The 21,175-nt window shown below is 44.1% G+C and overlaps 1 protein-coding gene across 1 annotated transcript; it reads left to right on the forward strand.

Annotated features, from left to right (window-relative positions):
• The first annotated feature begins 47 nt into the window (after positions 1-47).
• TRAPPC6A (trafficking protein particle complex subunit 6A) lies at positions 48-8,048 on the forward strand. Its single transcript, XM_040442833.1, has 6 exons — positions 48-370; positions 1,766-1,833; positions 2,090-2,207; positions 4,861-4,944; positions 5,329-5,422; positions 7,048-8,048. The coding sequence occupies exons 1-6, from the start codon at positions 290-292 to the stop codon at positions 7,077-7,079; spliced, it is 477 nt and encodes a 158-aa protein (XP_040298767.1). The 5' UTR covers positions 48-289; the 3' UTR covers positions 7,080-8,048.
• The last annotated feature ends 13,127 nt before the right edge of the window (positions 8,049-21,175 follow it).

Below are 21,175 nucleotides of genomic sequence, written 5' to 3' on the forward strand. Positions count from 1 at the left end.
ACACACAGAACCGGAAGATCAGTTTGTGTAACCCGGAAGAAGGGAATTGGAGAGAATTTGTTGCTCCTCTGTCATCTTTAACCGTCACAGACTCCTATGGGGATACGGTCTGTTCTAAAGCCCCGGGTGTGGTCATTTATATGGGAAAGTTTTATTGAAATTTTTTTTATATAATTAAGCACCTTTCTGCCATATGTTACATTGATGATAATGTGGTCATATAGCCCAGGACAGAGAGTGCTGACATAAGGAGGTGACGGCTAATGAGACAGTGACCGGGAGGCTTACAATGGCGGACGAGACCTTATTCGCACTGTTACATATGGAGATGATCTCTCATGCTCATAAGAGCGCTGGACAGGATGATGAGGTAAGGCAGCGACGCCGTCCGCAGCGCGACATAAGCTTTAAAGGGGTTTTCTCTCCTCAGCAAATAGGATTTATCATGTAGAGAAAGTTAATACGAGACACTTACTAATGTATCGTGATTGTCCATATTGCCTCCTTTGCCGGCTGGATTCATTTCTCCATCACATTATACTTCTCGTTTCCATGGTTACGACCACCCTGCAATTCGGCAGCGGTGGTCTTGCTTGCACACTATTGGAAAAAAGCACTAGACTGTCTGCACTCCCACAGTCCCGGTTACCAGAGAGGCCAGCGCTTTTTCTTATAGTGTGCAAGCGCGACCACCACTGCTGGATTGTAGGTGGTCGTAATCCCTGGATACGAGCAGTGTATAATGTGATGGGAAAAAAAGCAAAGGAGACATCATGGCCAATCGCGATACATTAGTAAGTTCCTTGTTTTCACTTTGTCTACATGATAAATGCCGTTTGCTGAAGTAAGACGACCCCTTTTAAGGCTAGGGCTACGCGGCGACACGGACTGGTGAGTAGCGGTGATCCCACGGCAGTCGTATGGCTTTTTTTTTTTTTTAACCTGCTGCAGCGATCCCATGCCTTTCTATGGGATCACCGATACCCAGTGATCCTGGCCGCGACAGGTTTCGGCTTTCGCCGTGTAGCCCTGGCACACAGCCCTTTCTTTAAAGCCACGCCCCCTTTGAGACTAGTTAAATTCTCAATTTACTCAAAAATCTAGGTGCTTTCACATTAGTAAATATAGGGCAAAAATGGGCAAAAAATTATTACAATTTTTTAATTTTTTTTTTTCTTAAAAAAAAAAAAAAAAAAAAGCATAATCCAAAAACTGTAATGTGAACCTTTAAACTGGATGTAGACAAGCGATCAGTCTTGGTTGAGAAATGTTTTCAGTAGTGTTGAGCGAACTTGTGTTTTAAGTTCGGCGTCTAAAGTTCGGGTTATCGAAGTATCCCGTTATGGATTCTAAATTCCGTTATGGTCCGTGGTAGCGGAATCCATAACGCGGTTCTTCGATAACCCGAACTTTAGACGCCAAACTTTAAAACACAAGTTCGCTCAACACTAGTTTTCAGACGTCATACCAATTCCCATATAAACGTGCCTAGTTGGCGCAGCTCACAGTGTGTATTTTTCAATAGGACTAGGTCAGTAAGCGGCCCACAGGAAATATGGCGCCCCCTTATCTATGGAATGTTATAGTATTAGAAGGATTAAATTCCATTGTATTGGATCCCTGTTTGTGATGGGGTCAGCCAGCCTTTATATACATCAGAATTTGTGCGGAACTTGTCAGGACTGTCTTGGATGTCCATTGCCAGGTTTGGACAGAATGACACTAATGTCTTCTGTCTTTTCATCGTGACGTATTCTTTTTATAGGATCAAGGGAAACACATACGGATCTTGGAAGCGATGGGATTCCGTGTGGGTCAAGGACTGATTGAAAGGCAAGTGTTTTACTCCTTTACCTTTCACGCGTATGTTCATATGTTTACTCTGCAAAACCTGCACCTAAGGAACAAGAATATTCCGATCCCCTGGATGGTCTGCGTACTCTGGGTGTCTATTAGGGTGTGCTGGGTAGTACATTGAACACGCTAAAAACACGTATTTCCACTGCTGCTTAGGAAATAGATTGGAGCAGGAAGCTTATTTCGGTATATACCGACGTCCAGTGTGGTAATTCTCTCTTCTGGTCTCCAGGCTGACAAAGGACAGTCCATCTTTCAAGGATGACCTGGATACTATTAAATTTATTTGTAAAGACTTTTGGACCATCGTTTTCAAGAAGCAGATTGATAATCTGAGAACAAACCATCAGGTATAATTGGGCCGTGTACTATTTGTATTGTCCAACTGGAAAAGCCCCGATATTGATATTCTCTAATTGGCATCTGTCAGCAGTTTTGTACCTATGACACTGTCTGACCTGTTACATGTGCACTTGGCAGCTGAAGGCATCTGTGTTGGTCCCATGGTCATATGTGTCCGCATTGCTGAGAAAAATGATGTTTTAATATATGCAAATGAGCCCCTAGGAGCAACGGGGGCGTTGCCATTACACCTAGAGGCTCTGCTATCTCTGCAACTGCTGCACCCTTTCGACTTTGCTTGACAGGACCAGGCAGACGTGATGACGTTTTTACTGCCTGGTCCTTCCAGCAAAGTGCAGAGGATGCGGCAGTTGCAGAGAGATCAGAGCCACTTGGAGTAACGGCAACGCCTCCATTGCTCCTAGAGGCTCATTTGCATATATTAAAACATCATTTTCCTCAGCAATGCTGGCACAAATGACCATGGGACCAACACAGATGCCTTCAGCTGCCAAGCGCACATGTAACAGGTCAGCCAGTGTCATAGGGACAAAGCTGCTGACAGATGCCCTTTTAACATTTTAATGCTTATGACTTGTAATACGTGTGGTGGTGATTGTCGAAAGCATTGACATGCAGTGCAAATGTATTCAGATGCTGTTACTTTCTGATCGATAGAAGTCTGAATACTGGGTCCCCCACTAATTGTTGGAATGAAGGGGCTGTGTCCGGTATTTTACAGAATACCCCTTTAAAATGTGAGCGATGCCTCATACCACCTTTATTTAATGTGTCAGTAATGTAACTTTTTCGGCACCTTTTGCACATCCGCTGGCTCAAGCATGTTGTCCTGTATTATTATATTCCTTTACTTTCTAGTTCTCAGCTCTTGGATCGACCTGCGAGCAGGAACTCCTGCTGTTGAATCCACAAACGGACATATGGAGAACTGACTGACTGCCATTAGCTGATGGCTAAAGTTCTCCATAGGGCTTGTATCCTGTAGCGCTTATTGCCTCTTCTGAGCTACAATTGAAGGGGTTATCCAAAAATGCCTCCCCATACGCCTGGGCCTCTCGCAGAGATTGTACTTACCTGGATTCCGGTCACCCACGTCGCTTCTGACTCCTGCATGTCCCTAGCGTTACCCGCGATGCTACGGAGGCTCATTCCTGTCGCGGCCTGCTATTGGCTGCCCTCCCCCGAACACCTGATGTTTTCATCCGTTCAATAGGGAGATGCAGGTGCCGGGTAAGTACAATCTCTGTGAGGGGCCCAGGTGTATGGGGAGGCATTTTAAGGGTTCAATAACCCCTTTAGGGGTTCGGCTACACAGCGACATTTCATGTCATGTTTGTCAGTGGTGTAGCAATGTAACACATGACATGCTGCGACAGTCGCAAAAAATCTAGACATGTTGGGTTTTTGTATCGCAAGTTGCACGCGACTTTTCCTCCATTGACTTTAAAGGAAGTCACACAACACATGACTCTCCTGCGCCTTGGCTGTGTTAGAAAATATTCGCGCGACAGCAAGTTGCAGACAAGTCGCACATAGTTTTGTGTTGTATAGCCAGTCCCTAATACAGGGCTAATACTGTGATTGTGTGATTGGCCACATATTGCTCATACCTTGTAATGACTGGCATTGTACTGGAAGCTGAGGTCTGATTTGAATCCTGATTAAAGGGTTATTCCTAGTTACATCTGGATTAGGGATAACTGTAAGATCGGCGGGGGACTGGCTGCTGGGACCCCTTTTGTATGAAGCACTACAAACCCGTGCAGATCTACCAAGGTAACAGTCTGATCCAGTATTCAGTTACCAGCACATGCATTACATTCAGTCCCTGTTTTTGTAATTGCCATTTTTGTGTCGGTCCCTGTTTTTGTCTTAGGCCTCATGCACACAGCCGTTGGGCGGCCGTTCCGTGCATTGGGGACCGCAATTGCGGTCCCCAATGCACGGGCAACATCGGTACAGCCGGCTGGACCCATTCAACTTGAATGGGTTCGTGGTCTGTCCGCACCGCAAAAAAATATGACTTGTCATATTTATTTGCGGTGCGGAATAACGGAAAGAAACACCATGGAAGCACTCCGTAGTGCTTCCGGTGTTCTGTTCCGTATCTCCGGAATTGCGGACCCATTCAAGTGAATGGATCCCCATCCGTGATGCTTGGTGCACACGGCCGGCAGCCGTGGATTGCAGACCCGCCGTTTGCAGGCCGCAATACAGCCACGGCCGCCCAACAGCTGTATGCATGAGGCCTTATGCTGAACCCTCTGAAAAGGTTAACAACTGCTGTTCCCAATCATTTCAAAAGTGCAGCAGTTTTGCCTCTGCTTGTACCAGACCGTCAGGCAATCATTCCACATTCTCATCCCATTCCGTCTTTAAAAAAAACAAAACACTGTGATACTAGCGGTTTTATTTGGCCTTGTACCTCCTAGTGATCTGATGTCACCAATATCTGTGTAATAATAACAACTTTATGTAAAATGTCCTGTTTGTCCTAAGAAATGTATCCTGTCCAATAGTGCATCATACATAAGTTTGGGAAGGTATTCAGTATAGTAACAGGTAAACAATTTGAGTATTACTAAATCCTTCAAATGCAATGTACCTGATTCTTCCACGTGTCCTTGTTTCTTTATGTAGGGTACATATGTCTTACAAGACACCAGATTCCAGCTTCTGACTCAGATCTCCTGCAGTAAACAATATTTAGAGGAAGCACCAAAGGTATAGTATAGCCATCGATTACGTATGCTGTATAACAGCTCATGCACACGGCCGTAGTTTCAGTCCACGTTCGAGCTGTGGTTTTGGTGGATCGGGTGCGGACCCATTTAGATAAATAAAGACAAAAGATAGACAGAACACCCATGTGTTGTCCGCATCCGTAAGTCTGTTCCACGGCCCCACAAAAAAAAATAGAAAATTGTCCGTTTTGCAGACAAGGATAGGGCATTTCTGAAGAGGGGGAAATAATGGCAGCAGGCTCTCGGCCGGTTTCCGTGTTTTGCAGATATGCGATCTGCGGACCGCAGAAACGGATACGGCTGTGTGCATGAGCCCTAACACGGGACTTGTCACATTCTCACGGTATCACCCACTATCTTACAGTTTCTGGCTTACACTTGTGGACTCATCAAAGGTGGACTCTCAAATCTCGGAATCAGCTGCACTGTCTCTGCTGAGGTTCCTGTGATGCCGACATGTAAGTTCTTATTTCTATACACCTCACAGCTCTGTTGAAGGAACCCTTTAAAATGTACCCATGAAGTTCCATTTAGTTTATAAATATATCGATCTGATATTCTGTGCTGATAAGTTAATGATACATCCTTGCAGGGCTCGTAGCCGAATTTCCCTTAGGCCTCATTCACGTGGCAGATTTTGTGTACGGGTTTCAGCACCAGAAACCATAGCCATCGATGCAGCTGCCAGTAGCACTTTACTACTTTACTGAGTCCATTATCAGCAGTGAGCTCCCACTAATGGCGGCTGCAGACAGACATCATTTTGAGGTTGACATTTTAGTAATTAAGATTTGTGATAGATAAATGGGTAGTAAATATACATCCATGCAGAGAACATGGTGACATTAAGGCTTTTAGCCATGTTCTCTTAAAGGGAACCTGTCACCAGAATTACATGTTCCTGCTGTTCATCCTCCCATCATTCAAAACCGGCATTGTTTATGCTGAAAAGTATTGTCTTCATGTCAAGAATCGACTCGGAAAATGTACCTGACGTCATCACTGGGTAGCTCATGAAGTCATTGGGGCGTTGCACTCGATAAGGCGAATCGTGAGTCATGCTCTCACAGTCCGCCCCTTGTCTTTCTGACGTCAGAGCCCAGCCAAGCAAGACCTTGCGCAGAAGACCTCCTTGTGGTCCTGCAGTCCAGACATGCGCACTGAGAGAAGGTGCATATACCTCGGCTTCAAGCGTTTGCAGTGATCAGCAGACATCTGTCTAGGTGCATGCACAGTCAGGCCCTGGTGCCCAAGGCCCCTTTCAGACGAACGGGTGTCACGCTCCGGACTCGCAGCTCAACACCCGTCCTGAACTTCCAGCACTGACTGGGTCGCATAGTATTACATTGATTTATGATGGTATGTAACCCTTACAGTTCTGGAATGTATTGTATAACACTGACAGCATTATATCAGTGTCATCTAATACATTCCAGAACTGTAAGGGTTACATAGCATCATAAATCAATATAATGCTATGCGACCCTGTCAGTGCTGGAAGTTCAGGACGGGTGCTGCGCTGCGAGTACGCAGTGTGACACTCGCTCGTCTGAAAGGGGCCTAAGGGGGCTCAGATGCCCTTCAGCTGTGCACCGCTATTACAATTGGCACATGGTAGTGAGATATATCCCCATGTATTCCCTTTTGAGGAGCTTCATGTATTTTTTTTTGGTCTGTTTCCATCCATTATAAATTATGGGGGTCATTTATCAAACTGGTGTAAAGTAGAACTGGCTTAGTTGCCTATAGCAACCAATCAGATTCCACCTTTCATTTTGGACAGCTCCTTTGGAAAATGAAAGGAGGAATTCGGTTGCTATGGGCATCTAAACCAGTTCTACTTTACACCAGTTTGATAAATGACCCCCTAGACCAGTGATGGCTAACCTCCGGCACGCCAGCTATGTTGAAATGACATCTCCCAGCATGCTCCATTCATTTCTATGGGGTCCTGAGAACAGCCAAGCAAGGGTTCATCTTGGAAGCTGGACTGCCGAAGGTTAGCCATCACAGCCCTATACCTTTTGCCTTCCTTATGGTAAAACACAGGCAAAAACAATGACCTTCTATTTCTCATTTTTAGGTAAATTCCAAGTTGTCATCTCCAAGAACTAAAGAAAAAACATCCAGAATTCTTATGAAATCAGGAACCGTGTTTAGTGCTAAACACACAAGGTCGACGAAACCAGCAATATTAGCTATGCAACGCGTTTCACGAACTCCAGATAAGCTGTTACCACATGTAGCCTTCCTCATACATTACCACTCGGTAGATCTTCTATTGCACTTTTTTGCCCATTTAGTTTCATTCCGCCACAGTTATCTGTTCTGCTGAAGAATGTTACTTTATCCTGTATACACAGGCAAGTCTACACTTTGCCTCTTCTTCACTGCCAAGTTACATAATCGGAGCAGCTGCAGGAAACACTGGCATTCTGATTCTTCAATATCGAGCACGCACAAGACTGTAGTGTTTGCTTACGACTACAGCTGTGCATTGTATAGATCAGGGGTCTGCAGCCTGCGACTCTCTAGCTGTTGTGAAACGACTACTCCTAGTATGCTTTGACAGCAGCAGGTACTCTACTTTCGTGGTGCAAGTGGGTGGCAATCAAGCATGGAAGACTCTGTAGAGACCGGACATTGTGAGTGGCAACGCCCTCCTGACCCTTCAGTAGCCATCAACATAGAGCGCAGAATGAATTTAGTAATTTCACAACGGTTGAAAAGCCACAGGCCTGAAGGCGACTGCTTTAGATGTTAGGTAAAGTTTTTATCAGTGCCCTGGCATAGCTCACCACTAGGGATGAAGCAGCTGAAGTCGATTCGCATAAAACTTTGTTCTAATACTGTACGGAGCAGGAGGCTCCGTACAGTATTAGAATGTATTGGCTCTGATGAGCCGAAGTTATTGCTTCGCGAAGTCTTGCGAGACTTCGGAAGTCGATTCGCTCATCCCTACTCGCCACGTACTACTGTTTCTACCTACCTTGAACTGTGATTATGTTTGTTAGTTTTATGAGCCTGCACTGTTTTGTAAATCGTCGTTCCAAATTCTTGGTTTGCTAATAAAGTTTAATTTAATACAAACTTATTGCTTACTGATCTGGTCTTGTCTTTGGAGTAGTGTCCTTCCTAAAGGTAGAACAGAAAGCTAATGGGAACCGACCTTATGAGCTGCTCGCACATTTCTTTATATGCTAAAGAGGATTTATATATATATATATATATATATATATATATATATATATATATATATATATATATATATATATATAAAAATAAATGTGTTAGACAGGATTAGCGGACGAAGTACAGAGGCAACAACAAGTTCTTTGCATCAGACAGTTCAGTGTTTTATTCACACTTCAGGAAAGTGACGAAACAAGCAGTCATATTCAAACAAAAAGTCACCTTGCGGTGTTGGTGGTAATTCACACCATGCGGCAATTCTGCCTCAAAGAGTCCTTGCTGATAGCAGCACCAACCTGTTTTCACACCAAACAGGTAGCGAGCCTTCATCCAGATCCCAACACAAAGACCTGGCTTCTGAGCCTAGCTGCCTATTTTAGGGTACTTTCACACTTGCGGCAGAGGATTCCGTTGCCGGAACTGCCTGCCGGATCTGGACGCAAACAGATGCATGTGTGAGACGGATCTGGATGCATTGCAATACTGGATCCGTCTTTCCGAAAAAAGGGATCCGGTATTTATTTTTTTTCTCATTTTTAAAGGTCTGCGCAGACTGCAAAACCGGGTCCGTTTTGCCGGAACACTTGGGGTCGAATCCGGCATTAATGCATTTCAATGGAAATCAAGGCCAGATCCGGCATTCCGGCAAGTGTTCAGGATTTTTGGCCGGAGAGAAAACTGCAGCATGCTGCGGTATTTTCTCCGGCCAAAAAAACGTAAGAGGGACTGCACGGATTGCTCTCCATTCAGAATGCATTAGGATAAAACTGATCCTTTTTTTTCCGGTATTGAGCCCCTAGGGTGGAACTCAATACCGGAAAAGAATAACACTAGTGTGAAAGTTCCCTAAGAACGGCCAGGTGCTGCCAAAACCCAGACTGGCATTTAAAATCCGGTCCGGTATTTGACCTCACCTGGCTGTAAATCAGCCCAGCAGCACATGTCGGGAGGAAAATACCTGTTTTCCAGACCAAACCTCTCACTGTGTCACAATATACACACAAACACACACAGTGCCTTGAAAAAGTATTCATACCCCTCGAACTTTCCCACATGTTTTCATGTTACACCCACAAACCTTTCACCGATTCTGACATTACCAGATAAATACCTGCCTGTGTAGAGCATATTGATAACATGATATCGCTAATTTATATTTTTTCTGTGGGCTACTCCGTTCCACTGCTGTGCCCCCCGTTCTGTTTTCCCGACCTGTATGTAAATCCATACTATCGGTACAGGGAGGAGGAGACAGCCATGTTTCTGAAGGGGCGTCTCCTTCTCCGTGGCTGTGAGCCACCCGATTGCAACGGAGAGCGTCACAGCCATGCAGAGAAGGTAAGCTTTTTTTCTCAGAAAATAAAAGCTCACCTTCTCCCTGGCTGTGACGTGCTCCCCTGCTCATTGTTACAATGCCTGTCCTCGTCCGCAAAACGGACAAGAATCAGACGTGTTCTACTTTTTTTGGTGGAACGGAAATACGGATAAGGAATGCACAGAGTAATTTCCGTTTTTTTTTTTTTTCAAGCCTCATTGAAGTGAATGGTTTTGCATACGGACCTATAAAAAATATATAACGGAAATTTTTTTTGTTCGTGTGCATGAGCCTTAACACTGCACATCACCCTGAGCATGCTATCCCCAACATGAAACATGGATACTTTTCTTCAGCAGGGACAGGGAGTGTGGTCAGAATTGATGGGAATATGGATGGAGCTAAATACAGGGAAATCCTAAAAGGGAAACCCAGTAGAGGCTGCAAAAGGATGTTCAACTTCCAGCAGGACATTTAAACATACAGACAGAGCTACAATGGAATGGTTTAGATCAAAGCATATTAATGTGTTAGAATGGCCCAAAGTCCAGATCTAAATCCCATTGAGAATCTGTGGGAAGACTTGAAAATTGCTGTTTACAGATGCTCTCCATCCAATCTAAACGGATTTGGTTCAGATGGTGTCATGCGTGTGTGGTGGCAACCAGGTGAGGAGTACATCAAGCATGGTGGTAGGAGTGTCATGGTTTAGTGCTGCCGGCTGTGGAGAGCTACAGTTCATTGAGGGAACCATGAATGTCAACATGTAGTGTGACATCCTGAAGCAGAGCATGATCCCCTCCCTTCAGAAACTGGGCGGCAGGGCAGTATTCCAACATGATAACGACCCCAAACACACCTCCAAGACCACCACTGCCTTGCTAAAGAAACTGAGGGAAGAGGTGCTGGACTGGCCAAGCATGTCTCCAGACCAAAACCCTATTGAGCATCTGTGGGGCATCCTCAAACGGAAGGTGGAGGAGTGCAAGGTCTCTAACATCCACCAGCTCTGTGATGTCGTCATGGAGGAGTGGAAGAGGATTCCAGTGGCAACCTGGGAAGCTCCAGTGAACTCCATGCCCAAGAGAGTTAAGGCAGTGCTGGAAAATAATGGTGGCCACACAAAATATTGACCGTTTGGCCATTTTCACTTAGGGGTATACTCAGTTTTGTTGCCAGTGGTTTAGACATTAATGGCTGTGTGTTGAGGTATTTTGAGGGCACGCCAAATTTACACTGTTATAAAAGCTGCACGCTGACTACTTTACATTGTACACTGCTCAAAAAAATAAAGGGAACACAAAAATAACACATCCTAGATCTGAGTTAATTAAATATTCTTCTGAAATACTTTGTTCTTTACATAGTTGAATGTGCTGACAACAAAATCACACAAAAATTAAAAAACGGAAATCAAATTTTTCAACCCATGGAAGTCTGGATTTGGAGTCACACTCAAAATTAAAGTGGAAAAACACACTACAGGCTGATCCAACTTTGATGTAATGTCCTTAAAAAAAAGTCAAAATGAGGCTCAGTAGTGTGTGTGGCCTCCACGTGCCTGTATGACCTCCCTACAACGCCTGTGCATGCTCCTGATGAGGTGGCGGACGGTCTCCTGAGGGATCTCCTCCCAGACCTGGACTAAAGCATCTGCCAACTCCTGGACAGTCTGTGGTGCAACGTGACGTTGTTGGATAGAGCGAGACATGATGTCCCAGATGTGCTCAATTGGATTCAGGTCTGGGGAACGGGCGGGCCAGTCCATAGCATCAATGCCTTCGTCTTGCAGGAACTGCTGACACACTCCAGCCACATGAGGTCTAGCATTGTCTTGCATTAGGAGGAACCCAGGGCCAACCGCACCAGCATATGGTCTCACAAGGGGTCTGAGGATCTCATCTCGGTACCTAATGGCAGTCAGGCTACCTCTGGCGAGCACATGGAGGGCTGTGCGGCCCTCCAAAGAAATGCCACCCCAAACCATTACTGACCCAATGCCAAAACGGTCATGCTGGAGGATGTTGCAGGCAGCAGAACGTTCTCCACGGCGTCTCCAGACTCTGTCACGTCTGTCACATGTGCTCAGTGTGAACCTGCTTTCATCTGTGAAGAGCACAGGGCGCCAGTGGCGAATTTGCCAATCTTGGTGTTCTCTGGCAAATGCCAAAACGTCCTGCACGGTGTTGGGCTGTAAGCCCAACCCCCACCTGTGGACGTCGGGCCCTCATATCACCCTCATGGAGTCTGTTTCTGACCGTTTGAGCAGACACATGCACATTTGTGGCCTGCTGGAGGTCATTTTGCAGGGCTCTGGCAGTGCTCCTCCTGTTCCTCCTTGCACAAAGGCGGAGGTAGCTGTCCTGCTGCTGGGTTGTTGCCCTTCTACGTCCTCCTCCACGTCTCCTGATGTACTGGCCTGTCTCCTGGTAGCGCCTCCATGCTCTGGACACTACGCTGACAGACACAGCAAACCTTCTTGCCACAGCTCGCATTGATGTGCCATCCTGGATAAGCTGCACTACCTGAGCCACTTGTGTGGGTTGTAGACTCCGTCTCATGCTACCACTAGAGTGAAAGCACCGCCAGCATTCAAAAGTGACCAAAACATCAGCCAGGAAGCATAGGAACTGAGAAGTGGTCTGTGGTCACCACCTGCAGAACCACTCCTTTATTGGGGGTGTCTTGCTAATTGCCTATAATTTCCACCTGTTGTCTATCCCATTTGCACAACAGCATGTGAAATTGATTGTCACTCAGTGTTGCTTCCTAAGTGGACAGTTTGATTTCACAGAAGTGTGATTGACTTGGAGTTACATTGTGTTGTTTAAGTGTTCCCTTTATTTTTTTGAGCAGTGTATTAAAGTGTCAGATCTTCAGTGTTGTCCCATAAAAAGATATAATAAAATATTTACAACAATGTGAGGAGTATACTCACTTTTGTGAGATACTGTATATAACATAGTAACAGTAAATGGTAGGGATTTATAGTGGCTCACCCTTCTGATTACCAGGGCAGGTGCTCTCACTAAGGTGTGGTTCACCCTGACCACAATAGGGAATTTAGAAATGTATAGGTTATAGTGGGCACTCAATATCTGTCGCTATACATCAGGTCTGGTTTATTATAACTCATTTATTAGATAGTCATTACAATAATTCATAACAATATGCCATACCTACAATGAAATAAAAATAAACAGTATATAAAATATCAAATATCACGGTCTGTTGTGGAATATCACGGTCTGTTAAAAATAATGATTTCAGATATATATCAAAAAAACCTCTAAAACATATCTATAAAATTCTCATGTGTTCATTTAAGCGCTAAAGCCTTGTTCCTAGCGCTTCAGAGAGTCTCAATCTTATATTATACTATTGGGGAGGACAGTTCTCAGTCTTGAACACATGAGAATTTTATAGATATGTTTTAGAGTTTTTTTTTATATATATATCTGAAATCATTATTTTTAATAGACCGTGATATTCCACAACAGACCGTGATATTTGATATTTTATATACTGTTTATTTTTATTTCATTGTAGGTATGGCATATTGTTATGAATTATTGTAATGACTAATAAATGAGTTATAATAAACCAGACCTGATGTATAGCGACAGATATTGAGTGCCCACTATAACCTATACATAACAGTAAATGGTGTCACCTAGGCCATGAACAAAGGAGTGAGCTCCCCAGCGTGACTCCATGTCAGGAATAAAGTGGATAATGGGGTCCACTGATTTTGATACCTCCTGGCGCAAATACATGACCTCGGTAACTCTGAGAATATTCTTTTTTATTTAAATAAAGGGTGACAACGCGTTTCAGAGCTGCGAGGCTCCTTTTTCAAGTCTGTGTAGCGGTATCCGTGCCTCCTGGTTCAGATGACGAGGTTTCAGTACAGATGAGGGCGAAACCTAACATGAACTTCTGTGCATGTAATCAGTCCCCCCATCAGCCAGAACATACTTACTCTCTGATTGCCACAAATGGGGGTCCTTTTACTCTGGATCAGTAGTTAGAAGATGATCGCTCGCCCATATAATCACTACTGCTCTGAATTAGGCTACATGCACACGACTGTATGTATTTTGTGGTCCAAAAATCGCGGATCCGCAAAAAACGGATGACGTCCGTATGTCATCCGTTTATTTTGTGGATCCATGGTAACAATGCCTATCCTTGTCCGACAAAACGGACAAGAATAGGACATGTTCTATTTTTTTTGCGGGGCTACGGAACGGACATACTGATGCATTTTTTATAAAACTATATATTTTTTTAAATTATTGTTTTCCAATAAAGCAACATCAGACAAACATCGGTTTCAAATAATTGCATCTACAGCGTATTCCAGAGTGCATGAATGGTACATTGCTGAGTGGGGTGACATTGATGTCTTTATTCCAATATCAGTTAGAAATATACCAAATCAAACTGGGACAGTAGAGAAAACTGACCCATGATGTGGGCTCTGTTAGACTACTTTCACTTTGGTTTCACGTTTTGGTTTCCGTTTGTGAGATCCGTTCAGGGCTCTCACAAGCGGTCCAAAACGAATCAGTTTTGCCCTAATGCATTCTGAATGGAAAAGGATCTGCTCAGAATGCATCAGTTTGCCTCTGTTACGCCTCCATTCCGCTTTGGAGAAGGACACCAGAACACTGCTTGCAGCGTTTTGGTGTCCGCCTGACGATGCGGAGGCAAACGGATCCGTCCTGACACACAATGTAAGTCAATGGGGATGGATCCGTTTTTACTGGTACAATAGAAAACGGATCCGTCTTGAACACCACTGAAAGTCAATGGAGGACGGATCCATTTTCTATTGTGCCATATTGTGTCAGTGAAAACGGATCCATCCCCATTGACTTGCATTGTGTCACGACAGATCCGTTTGCCTCTGCATCGTCAGGCGGACACCAAAACGCTGCAAGCAGCGTTTTGGTGTCCGCCTCCAAAGCGGAATGGAGGCAAACTGGTGTATTCTGAGCGGATCCTTTTCCATTCAGAATGCATTAGGGCAAAACTGATCCGTTTTTGACCACTTTCAGTGGTGTTCAAGACGGATCGGTTTGGCAATGTACAGATGATACAAATGGATCCGTTCTGAACGGCTGCAGACGGTTGTATTATCTGAACGGATCCGTCTGTGCAGATCCATGATGGATCCGCACCAAACGTGAGTGTGAAAGTAGCCTTAGGCCCCTTTCACACAAGCGAGTTTTCCACGCGGGTGCAATGCGTGACGTGAACGCACAGCACTCGCACTGAATCCTGACCCATTAATTTCAATGGGTCTGTGTACATGAGCGTTGTTTTTCACGCATCAGGTCTGCTTTGCATGAAAATCGCAGCATGTTTTATATTCTGCGTTTTTCACGCAGCCCTGGCCCTATAGATGTGAATGGGGCTGCGTGAAAAACGCATTGTATTCGCAAGCAAGTGCGGGTGCGATGCGTTTTTCACTGATGGTTGCTAAGAGATGTTGTTTGTAAACCTTCCGTTTTTTATCACGTGCGTGAAAAACACATCAAAACGCATTGCACCCGCGCAGAAAAAGCTGAACGCAATCGCAGACAAAACTGACTGAACTTGCTTGCAAAATAGTGCGAGTTTCACTGAACGCACCCTGAACGCATCCGGACCAAATCCATCACGCTCAAGTGAAAGGGGCCTTAGGCCCTTTGCAGACGAGCGTGTCCGGATTAGGTCCGGATGCGTCCCGGTGCATTGCGGCAAACCCGCGCGAGTAGGTACACAATTGCAGTCAGTTTTCACTGCGATTGCGTTCCGTTGTTCAGTTTTTATCGTGCGGGTTTGGGTTCGAGGTTGTGTAGATTGTATTATTTTCCCTTATAACATGGTTATAAGGGAAAATAATAGCATTCTGAATACATAATGCATAGTACAATGGGGCTGGAGGGGTTAAAAAATAATAATAATATTTAACTCACCGCAATCACCTAATCTCTTCTGTCTTCTTTTGTGAGGAATAGGACCTTTGATGACGTCACTACGCTCATCACATGGTCCGTCACATGATCCATCACCATTACCGTTTTTAATAAAATTAATAAAGTAATACAATTAATAAAATAAAAGAAAAAAATAAAAAAACGCCCCTTTCCCCTTATTTTATAATAAAAAACAGCCCCCCCCCCACACACATATTAGTTATCGCCGCGTCCGTAATGACCGGCTCTATAAATATATCACATGATCCACCCTGTCTGATAAACAGCATAAAAACATAAAAATAAAAACGGTGTAAAAGAAATCCGTTTTTGTCAACTTACATCACAAAAAATGCAACACCAGCGATTAAAAAGGCGTATGTCACACAAAACGGTATCAATAAAACCGTCACATCATCCCGCAAAAAATGAGCCTCTACCTAAGATAATCGCCCAAAAAATAAAAAAAACTATAGCTCTCAGAACATGGAGACACTAAAACATCATTTTTTTGTTTCAAAACTGCTATTATTGTGCTAATGTAAAATACATTAAAAAAAATATACATATTAGGTATCGCCACATCCGTAACAACCAGCTCTATAAAAATATCACATGACCTAACCCCTCAGGTGAACACCGTAAAAAAATAAAAAATAAAAACTGTTTAAAAAAAAAAGGCATTTTTGTCACATTACATCACAAAAATTGCAACAGCAAGTGATCAAAAAGGCATATGCCCCCCACAATAGTACCGATCAGACCGTCACCTCATCCCGCAAAAAATTAAAGAGAATCGGTCAAAAAATAAAAAAGCTATCACTCTCAGACAATGGAGACACTAAAATATCATTATTTCGGTTTCAAAAATGCTATTATTGTGTAAAACTTAAATAAATAAGAAAAAGTATACATATTAGCTATTGTCACATCCGTAACGATCTGCTCTATAAAAAAGTCACATGACCTAATCCCTCAGGTAAACGCTGTAAAAATAAATAAATAAAAACTGCGCCAAAACAACCATTTTTTTGGTCCTCTTGCCTCATATAGTGTAAAAATGAATAATCAAAAAATCATATGTACCCAAAAATGTTACCGATAAAAACGTCAACTCTTCCTGCAAAAAACGAGCCCCTGCACAAGACGATCGGCAGAAAAATAAATAAATAGGTGTTCAGAAAATGGAGATACAAAAACCTACGGTAATTTTTGTTTTCAAAAATGCTTTATTATGTAAAACTGAAACAAACATCATAGAAAGTAAACATATTTGATATCATTGCGTCCGTAACAACCTGCTCTATAAAAATAGCGCATGATCTAACCTGTCAGATGAATGTTGTTCAAAATAAAAAATAAAAACCTGTGCCAAAACATCCATTTTTTGGTTACCTTGCCTCACAACAAACGTAATATAGAGCATATGTACCCCAAAATAGTACCAATAAAACTGGCACCCTATCCCGTAGTTTCCAAAATGCGGTCACTTTTTTGAGTTTCTACTGTAGGAGTGCATCACGGGGGCTTCAAATGGGACATGGCATCTAAAAACCAGTTCAGCTAAATCTGCCTTCCAAAAACCATATGGCGTTCCTTTCCTACTGCGCCCTGCCGTGTGCCCGTACAGCAGTTTACAATCACATGTGGGGTGTTTCTGTAAACTGCAGAATCAGGGTAATAAATATTGAGTTTTATTTGGCTGTTAACCCTTGCTTTGCTACTGGAAAAAATTGATTCAAATTTAAAATCTGCCAAAAAAGTGAAATTCTGAAATTTCATCTCCATTTTCCATTAATTCTTGTGGAACACCTAAAGGGTTAACAAAGTTTGTAAAAATCTGTTTTGTATACCTTGAGAGCTGTAGTTTCTAAAATGGGGTCATTTTTGGGTGGTTTCTATTATGCAAACCTCACAAAGTGACTTCAGACCTGAACTGGTCATTAAAAAGTGGGTTTTGGAAATTTTCCGAAAAATTTCAAGATTTGCTTCCAAACTTCTAACGTCCCCGAAAAATAAAATGTAATTTTCAAAATGATCCAAAAATGAAGTAGACATATGGGAAATGTAAAGTAATAACTATTATATCAGGTATCACTATCTATTATAACAGTAGAGAAATAGAAAATTGAAATTTGGGAATTTTTCTAAATTTTTGGTAAATTTGGGATTTTTTCACAAATAAAGGTGAAATATATTGACTCAAGTTTATGACTATCATAAAGTTCAATGTGTCACGAGAAAACAATCTCAGAATGGCTTGGATAAGTAAAAGTGTCCCAAAGAAATTACCACATAAAGTGACACATGTCAGATTTGCAAAAAATGGCCTGGGTAGGAAGGTGAAAACAGGCCTGGGGTTGAAGGGGTTAAAGTCTCTGCATATCACAACATTTCCCTTTTACACCCTCTGTAATTTTCCCATCAGACGCCTGAGAAAGCGCTCTGTATGTGAGTTAGGCGCGTAAACGTTTAGAGAAGACAATGCACTATAATATATCTGCTATGTGGGTCAGTCCAAGTTTGTTGTATCTGGACTGCTTTAAATGCTATGAGTACCCTCTTTTCTTTTTGGGGAAGGAAGTGTGAATAATATGTGGGAAGTCTTTGTGGTGAATTCTGGGTGGTTTGGAAGATTATATATGTGTCTCCTGCAAACAAGCAATCACATTTTTGGGATTTAAGTTCTCGCCCCATTACTGACCTCTTAAAGGGGCTGCTCAACCCCCTCACGTTCAAAGATAAAAACTTAAAGGGAACCTGTCACCGGGATTTTGTGTATAGAGCTGAGGACATGGGTTGCTAGATGGCTGCTAGCACAACCGCAATATCCAGTCCCCATAGCTCTGTGTGCTTTTATTGTGTAAAAAAAAATGATTTGATACATATGCAAATTAACATGAGAGGAGTCCTGTCCCTGACTTATCTCACGTACAGGACTCATCTCAGGTTAATTTGCATATGTATCAAATCGGGTTTTTTTTACACAATAAAAGCACACAGAGCTATGGGGACTGGGTATTGCTGGTGGACTAGCGGCCATCTAGCAACAGGGGCGGATTAAGTGCTTGATAGGCCCGGGGCTGTCTACCCAACTTGGGCCCCTCCCTCCCTCCATTTTAGTTTAGGTTTTTTTTGTATGAAGAGGCTGCGGTGCTTCATGGGCGCCACAGTATCTTCCTAGGCCATATGACATCTTCAGACTAAAAAAAATACCCCAAATTGGGTCCTAAACTGAAAAATTTGGTCGCCAAATTTAAAATACATATAATTATAATAAAAAAGACATGGAGGGGAATACAGCACCACATACCTCTTACATCCAGTGACATCTCCTGTCATGTAGACCTTCTCTTTCCTCTTCTCCTCCGTTAGACCACCATGGCAAATTCTTTCAGCCGCATCTCGTCTCTACAGTTTGTAACACAGACACGTTAGATTTCTCAATTTTTCCATCAACCTCCCCATCCTGGTGTCCCCACAGTGTCATCCTGCCACCCCCAATACTGTGCCCGTTGTGTCCCCCAATGCCCCAGGTACTATGCTGCTGACAAAATAGTGACCCTAATAGACATAATTGTAATCATTTATCAAACTGGTGTAAAGTAGAACTGGATTTCCAAAAGAGCTGTCAAATATGAAATGAGGAATCTGATTGGCTGCTATGGGCAACTAAGCCAGTTCTACTTTACACCAGTTTGATAAATTACCCCAAATGTTCCTATAGTGTCTACAGCAGCTATAATGTCCCCTAGGGAAATTACTATGTGGGGACAGTGTGGGGGAATTGCTATGTGGGGACAGTGTGGGGGAATTGCTATGTGGGGACGAGACAGGGAGCTATGCGCAGTATGTGGGAGTTCGGGTCGGCGTTGGACCCGGGGCTGCCGACCCGAACGTCCCTATTGTAATCCGCCACTGTCTAGCAACCCATGTCCTCAGCTCTATACACAAAACCCCGGTGACAGGTTCCCTTTAAGCACCATTTTGAGTTGCATAGAAGAGATGGGTGCCTAGGCTGGTACTCATTCCCAGAAGCCGACGGGGTTGTCCAATCTCCTCCACAGGTGCAGCATAAAAAAAGGTATTCACCTGGACAATGAACAAGAAAAACTGCTGTTAAGGCCTCATGCACACGACCGTTGTGTGCATCCGTGGCCGTTGTGCCGTTTTTTTTCGCGGACACATTGACTTTCAATGGGTCCGTGGAAAAATCTGAAAATGCACCGTTTTGCACCCACATCCGTGATCCGTGTTTCCTGTCCGTCAAAAAAATATGACCTGTCCTATTTTTTTGACGGACAACGGTTCACGAACCCCTTCAAGTCAATGGGTCCGTGAAAGAACACGGATGCACACAAGATTGGCATCTGCGTCCTTGATCCGTGGCCGTAGGTTACTTTCATAAAAGTTTTTTCAGAGCTGAGTTTTCACTTTGTGAAAACTCAAATCCGACAGTATATTCTAACACAGAGGCATTCCCATAGTGATGGGGACGCTTCTAGTTAGAATATACTGAGAACTGTGTACATGACTGCCCCCTGCTGCCTGGCAGCACCCGATCTCTTACAGGGGGCTGTGATCCGCACAATTAACCCCTCAGGTGCTGCACCTGAAGGGGTTAATTGTGCATATCATAGCCCCCTATAAGAGATCAGGGGCTGCCAGGCAGACCCCCCTCCCTCCCCAGTTTTCATTTCATTGGTGGCCACCCCCTCCCTCTATTGTATTATTTTCATTGGTGGCACAGTGTGCGGCCCCCCCCCCCTCCCTCTATTGTATTATCATTGGTGGCCAGTGTGCGCCCCCCCCCGACCCCCCTCTATTGTATTAATATCATTGGTGGCCAGTGTGCGGCCTCCCCCCCCCCCCGATCATTGGTGGCAGCGGAGAGTTAGAAGCATCATACTTACCTGCTGCGATGTCTGTGACCGGCCGGGAGCTCCTCCTACTGGTAAGTGACAGATCTGTGCGGCGCATTGCTTAATGATCTGTCACTTACCAGTAGGAGGAGCTCCCGGCCGGTCACAGACATCGCAGCAGGTAAGTATGATGCTTCTAACTCTCCGCTGCCACCAATGATCGGGGGGAGGGGGGGGGGGGAGGCCGCACACTGGCCACCAATGATATTAATACAATAGAGGGGGGGCCGGGGGGGGGCGCACCACACTGGCCACCAATGATAATACAATAGAGGGGGGGGGGGGGGGGCGCACACTGTGCCACCAATGGAAATAATACAATAGAGGGGGGGGCTGCACACACTGTGCCACCAATGAAAATAATACAATAGGGGGGGGGGGGGGGGGGCCGCACTGGCCACCAATGAAATTAAAACTGGGGAGGGAGGGAGGTCTGTCCCCTGCTGCCTGGCAGCCCCTGATCTCTTATAGGGGGCTATGATATGCACAATTAACCCCTTCAGGTGCAGCACCTGAGGGGTTAATTGTGCGGATCACAGCCCCCTGTAAGAGATCGGGTGCTGCCAGGCAGCAGTCATGTACACAGTTCTCAGTATATTCTAACTTGAAGCGTCCCCATCTCCATGGGAACGCCTCTGTGTTAGAATATATTGTCGGATCTGAGTTTCACGATCTAACTCAAATCCGATGGTATATTCTAACATAGAGGCGTTCCCATGGTGATGGGGACGCTTCAAGTTAAAATATACCATCGGATTGGAGAAAACTCTGATCCTATGGTATATTAACTCCTGACTTTACATTGAAAGTCAATGG

This window comes from Bufo bufo, chromosome 8 (genome assembly GCF_905171765.1).
Source record: "Bufo bufo chromosome 8, aBufBuf1.1, whole genome shotgun sequence".
In the NCBI taxonomy this organism is placed as follows: domain Eukaryota; kingdom Metazoa; phylum Chordata; class Amphibia; order Anura; family Bufonidae; genus Bufo; species Bufo bufo.

What these genes read in the sequence shown, in the direction of transcription:
- TRAPPC6A (XM_040442833.1), top strand. Translation starts at nt 290, where the DNA reads ATGGCGGACGAGACCTTATTCGCACTGTTACATATGGAGATGATCTCT. An exon ending in GCGCTGGACAGGATGATGAG is followed by an intron (nt 371 to 1,765) that starts GTAAGGCAGCGA and finishes TTCTTTTTATAG; the next exon opens with GATCAAGGGAAACACATACG. An exon ending in GGTTCCTGTGATGCCGACAT is followed by an intron (nt 5,423 to 7,047) that starts GTAAGTTCTTAT and finishes TCTCATTTTTAG; the next exon opens with GTAAATTCCAAGTTGTCATC.